The 16,297-nt window shown below is 32.9% G+C and overlaps 1 protein-coding gene and 1 long non-coding RNA gene across 2 annotated transcripts in view; both read right to left on the bottom strand.

Moving 5' to 3' along the window:
* Nucleotides 1-10,063, bottom strand: part of LOC127843190 (uncharacterized) — a 43,965-nt gene extending 33,902 nt beyond the window's left edge. Inside the window, exon 1 of the mRNA XM_052373054.1 lies at nucleotides 8,227-10,063. Within this exon, the coding sequence (XP_052229014.1) occupies nucleotides 8,227-9,211 (985 nt within the window). The 5' untranslated portion in view covers nucleotides 9,212-10,063. The remainder of the gene's footprint in view (nucleotides 1-8,226) is intronic.
* Nucleotides 10,064-13,892: 3,829 nt separating this feature from the next.
* On the bottom strand, nucleotides 13,893-16,091 carry LOC127843196 (uncharacterized). Its single transcript, XR_008032125.1, has 3 exons — nucleotides 15,960-16,091; nucleotides 15,399-15,571; nucleotides 13,893-13,986 (listed from the first exon to the last, which is right to left on the bottom strand). It is a non-coding gene; the product is annotated as an uncharacterized LOC127843196 (long non-coding RNA).
* Nucleotides 16,092-16,297: the final 206 nt, after the last annotated feature.

Here is a 16,297-nt window from a genome sequence, read left to right as displayed (position 1 = left end):
ACATTTACAATACCATAATTATTGTGTATTTACATTTCATGTAATCATAGTTAAGACTTAAAAACTCATACTGATTTGAAATCGGTAAATATTCAAATAACTTATTATGCATACGGTCATTTAGCATATAACATCCGCCTTACTCGTAATCAAAATAAAATAACCACAAGTAACCAGCGAACATATACACAATTACTCCACAATCTGTTTCTACCAGTGGTACTCAGTGTAAGATGCATGAAATCGTGTACATCAATCGCATTTAACATGTGCACATTTATTAAAAGCGGTACATCCACACAAAAATATGTTGACACTTCCACAACTCCTAATGTATTCAGTGATAATCAGGCCGTTTATATAGAAAATGTACCTGCTTCGAGGCATGAACAGTTATTGTTAATAGAAATACAACTGGTGTACCACTAGTGTATACGTATTACAATAAAATAAATGACGATTACATGAACTTATTATAGCTTTCAACTAAGGCCAAAAAAAGGTCAGTTTCGGGTCTCCCAACCGTGTCTCCCGATTTGGCGCCGACCCTCAACTTTTTATTGGGGTCGCCAAAAAAAATCGTTCATTTTCGTTCATATAAGATGCAATATCAAGCAAACAAAGCATATATAAACATGTATTTCTTATAATAAGCTTTAGTAGCCTTCCATTCTAGTACCCGAAAGACAAAAAAAAATCCCTACCTACCGACCCTGTTTTTTTTCCAATGAGACCCCAAACGGACCTTTTGTTTGGCCTAAGCGTGAATAAGACTGTCCCCAAAGCCGAAAGTCAGAGATCGCGTTTCAAGTTATAGATATATACAGTACTTCATTTTTATACTCAATATCCTCATAGTTTTTAATGTGACCGAAAAAAAACAGATGACTATGTTGATTCGTTGATTCAAAACCAGTACTCTGGTCCATAGGCGCCTATTTTTCTAATTTCACTGTAATACTAACTGGAATAAGCATTCATGAGTTGAGTAATATGTATCAAGTCAACAACACAACAATACATTAAATAAAAAATACTTATTTATATATTCATGCGCGTCTCAAATATGTAGCTCTAATTATCTGAATTAAATTGATAGTATAGGCATCTAACAGTTTATAGGTGTCTATCGCAACTGTTGATTTTTTTTGTGTTTTCACTTCATATACACTTACATTTGTTAATGCAGCATCAACATACTAAAACAATATCCCGGAAATAGAACAATAATGCATTTGAATACAACCGTACTTTCGTTTGACATATGATCATGCATGTACGATGTGAACCTAAATTTAGTATTAGTGCATTTTCGTTCCTACGACACAAAGACACAATTTTGTTTAACGGATCATTTCGGCTTAGAGGTCTAGGTGAGTCACGTAAAATATCGAATGTAAAATATTTTTTTGATAAACAACTGGTAGCAAGATGAGCTGCAGATAATTGGTCAGTTACCACATCTGAACTAACTCTTTTGACCTGTTAATTCTTTTCAGCTCAATTCAACAGTGAAAAATGCCCATAACATCACTTTAACTCAAGTAAAGATGGTCGTATGCGTATTTAAGATATTGGACATTGCAAAACATGCACCTTTATGCTACACTTCATTACAATCAACCGCGTCTAGTTTTGCCTGAACAATTTCGTGGTTGTGATTGACGATTTGTACACGCAAGTCAAAGCAATTCTTCTTGCTTTGGAATAACATTTGTGTCTAACTTATGTTAACAGCAATTCTTTGAAAGATGTGTGGGAACCAATTAAATAGTTTTTATCCTATAGCCGTCTTAATATCTTGCAACGCTTCGGAAGTGATCGATGAATGTAATGAATAACAAGGTTGTTCCGTGGCTAGATCAAAAGCATTTAAATGAAAGATTTATGTGTTCATGTGTTTTACTAATATCCATATGCAACATAAAGAATTAAGAAGATAATCATTCCCGGTACAACATCATAGCAAATTAAGTACGATGTACAGTTTACAGAATAACTTAAAATAAACGTTTCTCACATACGTAAAAGATGTAGAAAATATGTATCGGTTTCATTAGTTAAAGATATTTCAATCCAAATATAAACGAAGGCAATATCTTGAACCATACAAAATTGAGTTACAAGAACATATAAAATATATTTGCATAACAGTTTCTAATTAACTGGGAATGATAACATCATATAACAATTATAAACTACATAGTCAAGGGACCATGACTCAACTGAAAACTCATGTTCTCCACCGTGTCGAAATATGTCATGATGTTAATAAATGCTAATAACAAAACATAAAACAATATGAGCTATGCATATTTGCCCTGGTTAGCATATAACTACCCGGTAAACCTATAAACATACTTAATGCAATTTGGGAGATGCTCGGACGATGAGCAAAACACTGACTTCGCCTTTGATGCAGAATATAAAAACTCACGAGAATTTGTTCTGGTATGCAAATATGCACCCGACGAAATGTATAACTCACCAAAAAAACAATGATGAATTGTCTTTATATGCAAGAATTTGAAGATTGATGTGTTAGCTAAGTTTTTATGAGTTATACATGCATCTTTCCATACTAATGTAATCAACTAAACACTATAGAATTTCGTATATACTCTTGCGCAGCTGGTATACGGTAATTTCATAAAAGATCATCATTGGTAGTTTTCTAATCATTGTATCTTCACGAGTAAAGTTTAAATATAAAAATAATCTAGGATACCTTGATATGCTGTTTGCTTTGTACGAGTCGCTCAGAAAGAATATTTAATGAATAATATCTGAGATAATATTTTATTACAAAACCGTGCATGCAGTATGACTAAAATAATTTAAGCTTGTGGCATAATAAGACTAGGTAAATGAAACTTCAAACGCTATCTTGACTTTGTTAAACGTATGTGTGTTACAGTTACATTTTCTAAAACCAATACCTGATGAAAATTAAGGTAATTAACGCAATTCGTGTATTAAACAAGTAAATGTAACTTTAGTATAAATAGTAACTTTTAAATATCACGGTTAAATTACAAAGATATAACCTATCATATAAAATACGATCCCCTACCGGTTAAATAATTTGACGCCGAAAAATATAATTCATGGTCACTAAAATTAATTAATCACGATCAAATTTCAAACACGACACATCGTCTGCCATACCATAGAAATGGTTATTTGACCTTTAAAAGAAACTGCAATGCCGTAAAAATATCACAGCTATGTGTCAATACGCATGAGCTCAATATCCACTACGTGTAGAAGACAGATAATAAACATTATTATACTAGGCGTTTATTATTTGTTAATTCCTGCATGGTCTAACATTCCAGTTCATGCTACTTTCGAAAGTGATATCACCCTTTAGCATTATTCAAAAGAAGATAAAAATTCAAACTTATGTGCGTTTACGTCAATATGAAATCTAAGAACTCATTTACCACCAGTTTTCATTAAATGGTGCTTGTGTTCAATTGATACGTAGAACAGCCTTATACAATTATCTACTGACAGTACATGGCTCTTTGCTGAAGAAACATTCTTACTATACATTGATCGAACATAACGATTGTAACATTAACATTATCTGTTATTCTGCAGATTATTTAAGCAGAAGATACGAATACAATACAAATTATAATGAATAATTATCTAAACTATGTATTGGCCTGTGCATCTTTTAAAAGTCATTCTGTAGACCAGCCTTTCTTTGTCCCATAGTTAAACACTGCACCCCAGGCATACAAGTCATTTAAAGTGCAGAGTGTACTCTTTATATTATAGGTAATAGACACGTTATAAAAAATATTCATGTAAATACAGAAAAGTTATACAACTATTTTAGATAATTGCTTCCGGTTATAAAGATGATAAGCCGTTGGTTCAATCAGAATAGGAATTGATACAATCAAATCATAACGAAAAGTATTGATATAGTAAACACGCAGACCACCTCAAATAATTCAATTAATATAATAAGTTGGAATGAAAGGAAAAAAGACAGGAAAATAAAGGAAAAAATCCACAACCAAACTATGATATGCTCTTAGGTATGTTCGAGTTTTAACATGCTTGGAGCCAATGTAATTAAAAAATGAAAGTAAACAATACAAACGTAGCATATTCAACCTATTTACTCCTAAGGCATCATCACATATCGCATAAAGTAAAACTGCATGCTGTATAATTACTTATTTGTTATAATTTTTTTATTTGACCAAAGTCAAGGCTTGTTTTTGTATTTTAATCAATAAGATATATATCATAAACAATCGGTATCAAGAGCCCAGTCAATTATCATCTAATTTGTTCTACTATTGCTATATGTTAAACAACGAGACCAGTGATTACTTTTCCATTGTTCAATGTAAATAGGTTTTTTATCCCATATCACTTTAACAAGCTACATTTGGCGTATATTTGCCGGTCCCGAAAAAAATCTAATTGCGCGGCTATGGCTTGCATTAGTTCCCCAAATAGAGGCTCCATATGATATAATTGGTACAACACAGGAGTAGTACAATTAAGTATACATATCATAAGGCAAACCACCACTGTTTTTTAACTTTGCAATAAGAAGTCTCAAGGCACGACCAGCACTTTGCGAGACGTATTTTTCTGTTACATCAAAATCTAGGTATTCTGTAAACACAATACCAAGGTTAATATATTTGTCTGCGTGAGGAATATTTAAGCTACCACAAGTAAATACAAATTCTGATCGTTGGATATTCTTAGGACTAAAGTGTATAACATTACTTTTATCTGAATTAACACTAATATCATTGGCGTTACACCAGTTATACAGTTCATTTAACATGAGTAGCAAATCATTTTTATTTTCAGAAATAATCACAGTATCATCTGCATGGAGAAGGATCCATACTTGTTCATTACCAATAGTTATATCATTATTTAAGCTCTTTACTCTTACAGCCATGTCATTCATAAACACATTAAATAAAATAGTAGACAAAGAACAGCTCTGGCGTTCACCAGAATTTAGATTTGAAACACTCAGTTAAGTTAGATAACCATTTACTCTAACATAAGATGTAACATTGTGGTACAATGACCTGACTGCTGAGAGCATTTTGGTAGACATGCCAGCATTGGCTAATTTATTCCAAAGAAGAGTTATATTAATTGAATTGAACACCTTACAACAATCTATAAAAGCGCAAAATGTAGACAACTTATGTTTTCTACGAGTATCAATAATACGTGTCAAGCTAGACAAATAGTCAATGGTGTTACGCTTTTTCCGAAAACCATTTTGCTCTTCACCGTTAACACTGAACTCTCGCAGCTTTTTACTAAAATGGCATGATTGAAAAGGTATTTTTTCGAAAGTCAGCATACAGGAATAATGCCTTTTATTTAATGTGCCTTGAAGTCACATCCTTAGCGACAAATTACGTAATTTATATAGATGTCAGTTGCATAGAGCTTAGCCAATTACATTAACGATGTTCAACGTGTGACAGATAGCAATGTCGATTAAGTCCTTAAATTAGTATCTTTACATATTTCCGTTTCGATGTGTTTTCCCTAGAATATTATCTGTTGTTATAAGAAATGCGTTTTATAGGTTTTTAACAAGCATGCGTTGATAGCTATTATTGTAAGAAAAAGTCGTAGTGAGCGTCCGAAAACAATACATTTGCTGGTCAAGTAAGAAATAAAAATGTGTAAACAATATGATATCTTAATTATACATGTATTTTTTACGATACCAATGGTATAATAACAACAGCATCGGTTACGACTTCATTTAGTAAATAATATGTTTTTAAATTACCATAGCAATCTTATTAATGTTTTTGTTATGGTGCCTATGACCGGTATTCAAAAGAGTTTGATCTAATTATAGTTAAATACCCACGGCTTATGCATGATCATACTGCTTTGTGTACGTGCTTAATATATATTTTGTTACATTAACAGATCCATGATGTGGTAACACAGCCTGTGATCTTTCTGCAACACAAAGCCCCGAATTCAGGAGGAGACTTACAATCGATTATGTAAACATTTTTTTGTTTTGTTCAGACCAACACTGTTGTATGAAACTGTGCTTTGGCGTCTATTGCCTGACTTAAGTGAAACAAAACAAGTGATATTAATTAAACAATACATGTCAAATGATCACACTATACTACATTTCCCTGATGAATGTCATTATTTAATAGCCATTGATGCCATTATATGATGCGGACACTAAGGGTTTGTTCCATTTTTTAAATATTTATTAGTTGAATTGCCTCCAACCTTAAAACACACTTAGAAGACCGTTTGTAGTTTGGTTACTACAAACTATCCTTTCACGTTATGCTATCATATATCGTCGTTGCCTTACGCAAGAAAAATATGATCAAAGTAAACTTGTTTGTTAATAAATGTTTAGTTTCAACGTTGAACAAATTTTTTATAACAAAAATTCTGATATAATTATACGTATAAACACTACTTCGTTCTTCCACGTGCATTGCATAAAAATATCCATGCACCATAAAATAAGAAGTATCTAAGTGTTTGTCTAGGCGGAATAACTAGATATACCTAACACAGACAGTATACAACAGTGAAACGTCAACTACATGAGCAAAAAGAGACACATTTTACAATATGGCCTTTATTTATAAAAAGGACCATGATTCCAAACACGGGAGTAACAGAAACATATACTAGACAATACATACACCTACACAACAAACACAAAAAAATGTAATGAAACATAATTAAAGAAGCAGTCATAAACAAGTATATCACGCCATCTACAAAATACTCTTCTCTCATTGGCTGTTTGACGTCACATGCTGAACCCATATATTCTATATGGTGTCAGTAGACTATATGGGGCAGTAGAAACATTCAAAATGGCAGCCCGAAATCGTCGATTCAACAGCGCATTTGGATTTTCTACTGCTTATCGATATGAGGCTGTATAAAATAACTGGCTGCTCAAATATGTTTAGTACTCTGTGACCTACAAAAGGACTTTCCGCAAAGAGACCTTCGGTCTCGCCCCGATATGGTTTTCCACAGAACCGTATATCCCGTATCGGGTCAGTAACTAACCCTGCAACTATTAATATGCTGTATTTAATATGTTACAGTAATTTGTTTATATGTGTATCTCAACCCGTCTCTCTAAGATTCCTGTTGCAATACGTTTATTATATATACGCATGCAGCGTTACGTTAGCAGCAACGTAAGCACTTGTTTATATTTTTTTTATGTTTCTTCTTTCACTTTATAATAAAACGATACATTACATATTTACCGATAGCTACAGTAGTTGATTTTATCAAACAGAATATATTATTGTTTAGAATCAAAGCACACATTTATGAAATTTATATTATCCATTGGCAAATATGTTTAATGTAACTGATAGTATTTGTTAAAGGTTATTGTCACGTTCAATAAACAAAGTCATAGAACTCGGGTTAGAAAAAAACGAACTTATAACCATAAAAAGTCAACATTATTTAGCTTCACAAATATCATACAAATATGCTCTGATTGCGAACTGTTTCATACCTACATAAGGACTCTTAATTTTTTAAGTAACTGCAAAACATTAAGAAATAAACTTAATAGGACGAATTGCTAATAAATAATATAAATCAAGCATATACATATTTAATAAAATTGCTACATAAAACTGTCTAATCGCAATCGCAATCCGAATTCCCGTTTTATGGGTCAACACACGGCTTGAAAGCATAGCATTAAATAAACATATGTTGTTTCGGTAAAATATCGAATGTCTACCCATGTGCGATAACATAATGCATAACTCACAAATGACATCTATATAAAATATGAGGTTGGTTTGGTAACATTCTTAAAATGTAATGACAAACAAGACACATATTAATATTGAGACGCTACATATTCGCTGTATTCGACACTGAAATACAAATGGGCCGTGCTCTGTGAAACAGGGGTTTGATGCTTGTACGTAAAGTGTCGTCCTAGATTAGCCTGTGCAGTCCGCACATGCCAATCAGGGACGACACTTTCCGCTTGTATGATATTTTTCGTTTCAAGAAAGTCTATTCTTAGCAAAAATCCAGTTTAGGCGGAAATTGTCGTCCCTGATTAGAATGTGCGGACTGCACAGGCTAATCTGGGACGACACTATACACACATGCATTAAACCTCTTTCACAGATCACGGCCCAAATATAATATTTGACTTAAAAGACATACCTGAGTAACATTCCATTAGTTCTGTCTCTCGTCGTTCCAGAGTGTTTCTCGTTTTCTGGTACTTTCTGCTTATATCCGCATGTAGAACTTTTAGTTTCTCCAGCTCCGTTTGCGTTTTATTCAGCACACGTTTCAACGTCTCTAGTTCCTCCTTCGCCATTGCCTCGGAACGTACAACATCATATAGTTGATTCTCAACTTTGACAAGCTTTGTTTCGGATATATTGAGACGTTCGTTCGCATAATCTAGTCGTTCCGTTTTATCTTTAAGTTTGTTTCTAAGAATGTTCGCCTCACGTTCCAACACAGAGGAATGGGTTTCGAGGTGGACCAGTTTGCTTGACGAATCCCAAGCCTGTTTCTGTGCTGCTGTCAATAAATCATTGGTTTCGTTCAGCTTGTTTTTCACTTCGAGCAAGTCAGCAGTGCGTTCACTGAGGGAAGTGCGCATACGGTTGAACTGGCTTTGCAGTTGAAAGAGAAGCATGTTTCCGGAAACGTCGTGCTCCGCACGAGACCGTTCCGAGAACTCCGCTCGGTTTTCTGGACCATGTAGCGGAAGTGTATCATAGGCAACCGCATGTTTCGGGCCGTATTCGACCGGGATAGTTGAAATAGCATTACGTAACACTTTCTGTATTGACAGTTCCAACTCTTTAATTCTGTTTTCGTGTTCCGTTTTAACAATATTGAAATCCTGCTGCATCTGATTCATTTTTTCATCTCCTGCGTAATTGATAGTTTCGTACCCTTGGCCGAATGAGACGTAGGACTCTTTTTCCGGTGCACATGAGGCGGAGGTTTCCAGATTAATATTATAAGAACATTTGCCATCGTTAAGTTCACATTTGGATCTACTTATTGCATATGTCACTTGTATAGGAGTAACTAACATCATGAATGTAATGATTGCGGTCATTGGAAATGTCTTTACGAATTTCATTTTAATTGAATAAAATATCCACAAAATGAAAGTATGGTCCATGCATATTTATTTAATTATGGTTTTTAACATAATTATACACGGTTTCGAATACATAAATCTTTATTAAATATTTTAATATAATCTACGTGAAACTTTAAACGAATTGCGCCGCCTTTCTGTGCAAGACACCTATAATAACAAATTGTCATATGTGTCATTATGAACTAAGCGAAATGTGCTGCCAACATTCAACAAAGAACAATTCGTTCAACACCGTACCGTTGACAATATTGATCATACATCCTCATCCTCGTCATCTTCAAAAACACACAAACACTTATAAAACAAACAACACTTTCCGGTTATCTTTTTTTAATGACTCCATTTCCACGTGGTCTGTTAATCCAGGCAATGATTTCATATATATATATATACATGTACAACTTATAAATAACAACATACGTACTGCTTTCATGATATTTCCTTAATATATCTCTATTCGCTTTTGTCGTATTGCTTAAATATATTTATTAGTTTCGAAAGCCAAGAAACGTTTTTACTATCTTAACGATAGTCTGCTTTATTGTATGCAATCATAGTTTAAATATTTTTAGTAAACCACAATGTCGTTACATTAAGTGGTTTGTAAAACAGCAATTATTTTCACGTTTTAAACTTGTAAATCAAGTGTTTATCACAAGCTCAGCTTCATGATATGTAAAACGTTATTTAATTGTTAAATTTTCGCTGACGCAGACAATCCCGTGAAAGTAATCCATTCTGAATTAGTATACATCCAGTCAGTTACACCGCTTTGCATCAAAATTATGATATCATACTTTTAACCCAATATTTCAACCCCTGTAGAGTTAACCTTCTGTATGCTATCAGCCTGACTGTGTTCAGAGGTGGTTGTACTCATTACCTACGATTAATCTGCTACGCGTAGCGCGGTCGAAGGCTGTAAACTACGCATGTCAAAGGAAATCAAGTGGTTGGATGGTTTTTATTTAGCATATCATCGCGGTGTCTGTTTAAAATCGTAAAACATTCATAAGTCGTGCCTCGGATACCATTTAAATGCGCGTCGATATATAGTGTAATCCGAATTTTATGAAGAGAGTGAGTTACTGCATACGATTATCATGTTCGATGTGTCCTCGAATAAAATGTTTAGGCATTTGACCACCTATTGTGAATCCGGATTCGATTTAATTCATCGTTGTGCAGGCTAAAGTTAAATACAGCGTCCTTTGAATTTACTTTTAAATTCACAAAAACGTTTAAAGGATTAATACAACGGCAACATTTACTTTAAGCGTAAACAAAACACCATCAACATGCTTTCATTTATATGAATGTATACACATGTAAAACGTCTATACACCCTTAGGTATTATTCAAATATCGTTTTGTATGTTTGATTTCTCCTTGTGCGCTTGTTAAACATTTGACAATAATTGGATAGTCAGACGGACAGGAAAAAACAACATTGTGAAGCACCAAAAGCAGTATTTTCCTAAGTTAGACAATAATTACAAAAACGTTAAAAATATACACGCGTATTCCACAATATTGTTTATAGTCTCGAGACTCTAGTAGAGTGGCTTTTAATCCCCTACAAACAACACAAACCACCCTACCTGTCGACAGAAACAATCAATCGTTCCACATTCAGAGACGAAATAAAATATGTTAACACTCCCAAAATCGTAATATGAACAACGGTATTCAGCAAGAAAATTTCGTAATACACTGTTTACAAGATATTAAAATAACTCGTAGAAGAACCATCGCAGTAAAATCAGGTAATACGTCTATAAATGATATTGTAATAAATGACGTAAAAAATAAAATGTACTTGGCATAATTAAGCTCCGGAAACAGGACTCTCGACCAAAGATGAATTGATGGGATAAACTTGTTTGTTTGATTTTGCCTAAGTATTACATTTGTACTTAATAGTTGCGTTGTTCTTAAAATATGTGCTATATACTATATATTTGTTATATCACTTCAATAGAATACAATATTGTTGATAAAATAAACTCCGATATGTATACTATTATTTTGTTTAACACTAAAAACTGTAAAGTGTATTTGTAATTAAATTATGTTCTGCCCCGTTCTATATTGAATCATAAATCCGGTTTTGCAATTAGCAACATAATATTTGGTCAGCACTGTGTCAAGAGATAAAAAGTAAAGAGTTCACGATTATGTTATTATAACGCGTTTTTGTATTCTTTCAAAACATATAGCCTGATAATGCTTATTAAATAAAATGGGTAATGAAATACTAGAAATAAAATCAGGGCAAACTAATTGTTCTTTGGGCCTGGACTGCGACCTTGAACGTTTCGTTTCATTTTTAGTTTTTTTTAACAATACTACAATAATTTATAGTTCAACATCATTACAAACTAAGATGTTCCTTCTGAAAGATACATAACTGTCCCGCTTCTGTTGAGATTATACGATGTAACTTACTTTTGTTTTAAGAACAGTATGCAGTAATCAAATTACATAATGCCAATGTTTGTACCAAAATTCTTGATTCAACAGCGTTTCAGGCTTATCGTTTATTTGTAACACAAATGAAGTGACTAATTATACAAGTTTGATGGTTTCTTACAATTTAACTGTAGTAATGGTTTGTGAAAAAGGATGGATATTTTTTTAACAAAGTACGTTTCGCGTTGCTGAAGGGCAAGGTGATCCTTTTGAACTTTAAATGTGCGATCTTAAAAAAGGAGAGTTCGTGCATGATGCTCTTTGTATCAGAAGTAAAATGAACACCCAAACAGCAACCGTTTACTCTTAAGAAATCACATACTTAAGCTTTAGGCGAACAAACGTAAGAGAAACAGTACAATAACGCTTGGTTCCTTATTAATGGAAGATACGTATGGTCAAAAATTGAAACACAAAACACTATACTAGACACGGCACACACAATTACAAAACAAAAAAAAACAGGTAGAGTCCTGCTTTCGCGGGTTTCTAAATGTATTGCAATGCCAAATTATACATCAAACGTAAAACTGCCGAAATGGAAAATGGACATTGCAAACCGTCAATACCTTAAACTAAAAATTATATTGGTGATTCAATTAGTTATTCGTAATCGAAGTGTTTAACATTCACAAGTATGTGTTTGCGTATTTATATATGCTCTGATTTGTGTAGGAGACAAAAGTTCAAACGTATCAAGTGGAAATCTAGTTCCTCAAATTATGTATGATTAATTAAACGTATTTGATAATTAGTCGCTTAATATAACATAGTGTTATAATCTATAAACAAGAGTGTTCGTCGATTAACTCATAAATATTCACTTGAATTAAACAAAATGTATTAAACATATTTATTTGCGCGTTTTAAAAATAAAAAAGTGTGTATATTCGTTCTTTTCTGACAATTGCTCTTGAGCATAATATTGCAGATATCTCTTATCGTAACCTACATCAAATGTATATATAAAAAAAACTGACAATCACTTCTTCATTAAAATTACAGTTATCAGCAATATTTCATATTATCATTAGGAGATTTATCAGGAATACAACAGTTTGAATTATGAGATAATATATTGTATACATCAAAGTAAAAAGAACGTAATATTCTCTGCTCGCTCTAAAACCGGTTTTAACCCCAATGCTTTGCAATGACCGTTCCAAGGCGGTGACCCAGCTTTATTCTTATATGTGTTTATGTTGTTCTGTATTTTGCTGTTTTGTGCTGTTTTGTACTGTTTGGGCAATCTGTCACTTGCCTTAAAGGGATCTTTTCACGCTTTGGTAAATTGACAAAATTGAAAAAAGTTGTTTCAGATTCGCAAATTTTCGTTTTGGTTATGATATTTGTGAGGAAACAGTAATACTGAACATTTACCATGCTCTAATATAGCCACTATATGCATCTTTTGACGATTTGAAAACCTAAAAATTATAAAGCGTTGCAACGCGAAACGATTGAATAATTTGGAGAGTTCTGTTTTTGTCGTTAAATTTTGTGAAACTACGAAGATTGCTTATATAACGTATAAAATACGTTTAGCAGTGTTCTCGGCGGAATAGCTCAGTAGGTTAAAGCGTTTTTACTTCAGGACTCTGGCAGGACTCCAGGGGTCACTGGTTCGAAACCTGCTCCGGGCAATGTTCTTTTCTTTTTTTTAATTTTATTCTTGATTTTTTACTGGAGCTTTTACGATCCAATGTTTACATTTATCAATATAAAGCATTTAATGAATAAGTTAAAAAATGCCAAAATCTGTGAAAAGGCCCCTTTAAATAAAGGACCAACTAATTGTTTATAATAGGAATTCAATACTGCTCCAGCAGCTGGAGTTTCACTTCTTTATATTGCACCCTATTACATTACTCAATTTTATGTAATTGAAGCATGGTTCGGAGATTGATTACGCTATTTTGTTTTGCGAGTTGGGTACGTAAGAAAAATGTATTGTAATATTAGAGCAATAAACGTAGAAAACTTTATATTACCAATTTTTAATGTGTTACGAACGTTTCCTATTATTCACAAGGATGAATTGCGTTGCAAAAAACTAATTGTAAATGATCAATTAGTTAATGGCCTTATTTCTTTATACAATTTGTTTGACATTTTGCGTAGGGGACAGAAATGTAAAAAACATATTCTAGTTTTTAGTAGAATTTGTATCAATAATTTTGAATTCGTGGTATAAATATTGTTTTTGAATTTATTATAAAAGTGACTGCAAATTCCTAGCTTTTTTTACGGGTTGAATTTGAGTTCATAATCTGTCTGGTTTCATTTTCCTCCTGCACAGGTAATCAGCATACAATGTATCACTGAAAAGATAACACCATTGTTCCTTTGAAGTTGATATTTGACTTGTACATGTAGTTATATTCAGGCAGGTTCATAAGAACTTCAATAAGTTTCAGTCGAACAAAATTATGCATAATTGCAAATTGTGTATGAATAATTTTAACTATTTTTATTTATTAAAAAATATATTTGGTCTTTTCTTATTAATTTGGCTTCAATAAGCCTTCTCAAAGTTGTTTCTATAAATTGACAACCTTTTTTTCATGTTATTTAACAAAACAATCATATACAGATGTCAAATACACAAGCACTTGTATAGGAATAAGAACTGACATTAGTGTTTCATGAGAAGTGTGATATAATCCATTATGATATGCGTCATCGTTTTTATTTATTCAGACATTCACGACCAGTGCCCCAGATAATTATTTCGGAAATAGGGTTTTCACCCACTGATTTTGAAAAATAGGGTGATTTCATTCTTGGAATAGGGTGAAATGAGTTATAAGATGCATACAGTAAAACCATCGCTGCTTTACTTCTGTTGAAGCTGCACACAATTGTATTGATTCAATAAAACTGTAAACTAATATAATTAACTTTAATAAACTGATGTTTCATAACATCTTTAATCCTTGAAACTGTCAATAAAGTTTAAACTTAAAAAAAATCGATAACACGAATGATTCGGCACTTATTGGCTCTTGCTTTCTTGGTTCGAAAAAGTTAGCGATCGACTGATATTATGGCGCAACAATTGCTGACGTCTTTCTCTTAGACATTTTTATTACGCATCGTATTAGAAACTGAAAGTACAGACACTTAACAAATACATGCACAATGAACGACGGATTAAGTCAGATTGAAAACGCATGTATGTCGTCGTAAATAATTTGGTCAGCCGCTTTATTTAACTATGAAATCTAGTCCGCAGAGCGTTTGAATAGCTTTGACTGTTTTATTGCTCCGTCATCCAGGCGCTTGCTGAATAAAAGCGTCGCCGCGTAACAAAAATAATCACAAAAAATACCGAAAATGAGCAAAGTATTTTCGATCAAAGCTATTGTATTGTGCGCATCAAATAAGACGAATGTGCGTAAAAGGCAATTCGGGTGCGTTTTCAATACGCATGATATTGTATTTCTTTGCGTTTTTAAACATTTTAATAGGGTGAAAGACGCAGATACGCAGCTTATCTGGGGCACTGACGACATAGCATGGCATTACTAGTATTTTATATGATACACCATTTTAAAATGGATTAATAAGTAAGTGTAAACACCACATATATACATTCTTCATCCAAATGTTAAAAACCAAATACATGCATTATCCCTACTGGATATAAAACTGACTATTAACGTTACATTGTATTTATTACTTAAAACATTGGTTCTACATTAAAAATCACATAAATCAGTAAAATACCTACTTCGTTTCCATCTTATAAGCCTGTCTGCTATAAAGGAGATAGTTGAAACTTGATGAATGTACGTCCTTCCCGCATGTATTTCCATTTTCTTTAAGTTCAATTGATCATTGGAACATACAGTGTTGACAAAAAGTAATTAAGCGTTCCTGGACCACCAATGTTGTTGATCATTGCTGAAAAGATAATAAATATGCAGCATTTTAATTTGAATAACCATAATACATAATTTAGGTGATCACACAAGTAGCAGTCATTGGCATATCATTTTCAGAATAGTAATTTTAGTATTTGGGACATAATATACTTTTGTATTGTTTGTTTGAGGAAAAAATCATTACTTGGTCATAAAATTCAAATATGATGTCCTTGATTTCCATGCATTTACAACACAACGTTTTCCTTACATGGCATATTTTCTTTTTCAAAATGAACGCAAATATGAGCCTGATTATGTGGTAAAAATCACTGACAGTGTGCACTTTTCCTACAAAATCTACTTTACTCCAATTATGAATAATGAAACTGTTATACTTGAAAAACAAGATTGCATACTCCATGTACCTTCCTGTTCCGAGCTTTGTGTTGATATCAAAACAAGGCATTCCTTTCTTGAAAAGTTGAAGACTTTTCTTTACGTGATGAGTTTTGCCGTACGATAACCCGTTCACATGGCTACAGTCATCACACAAGCATAAATCCACTTTATCCCCTTTTACTGCTCACCAACAATATTAATTTTTGTCAGAGACACGGGTTCTAAACGTTATTCTTCACAGCGGTCAAAATTTTCAAGCGTTTGACATTCGTTTTTCCAGGAATCGTTTTCTTCATAAATATCAACACTGCTATTCATTAGTTGACGTTTACCATTAACTCCAGTCACATTAATATGAACAATA

Source organism: Dreissena polymorpha, chromosome 8 (assembly GCF_020536995.1).
Source record: "Dreissena polymorpha isolate Duluth1 chromosome 8, UMN_Dpol_1.0, whole genome shotgun sequence".
Lineage (NCBI taxonomy): Eukaryota > Metazoa > Mollusca > Bivalvia > Myida > Dreissenidae > Dreissena > Dreissena polymorpha.
This window is presented reverse-complemented; position numbering and strand designations above follow the sequence as displayed.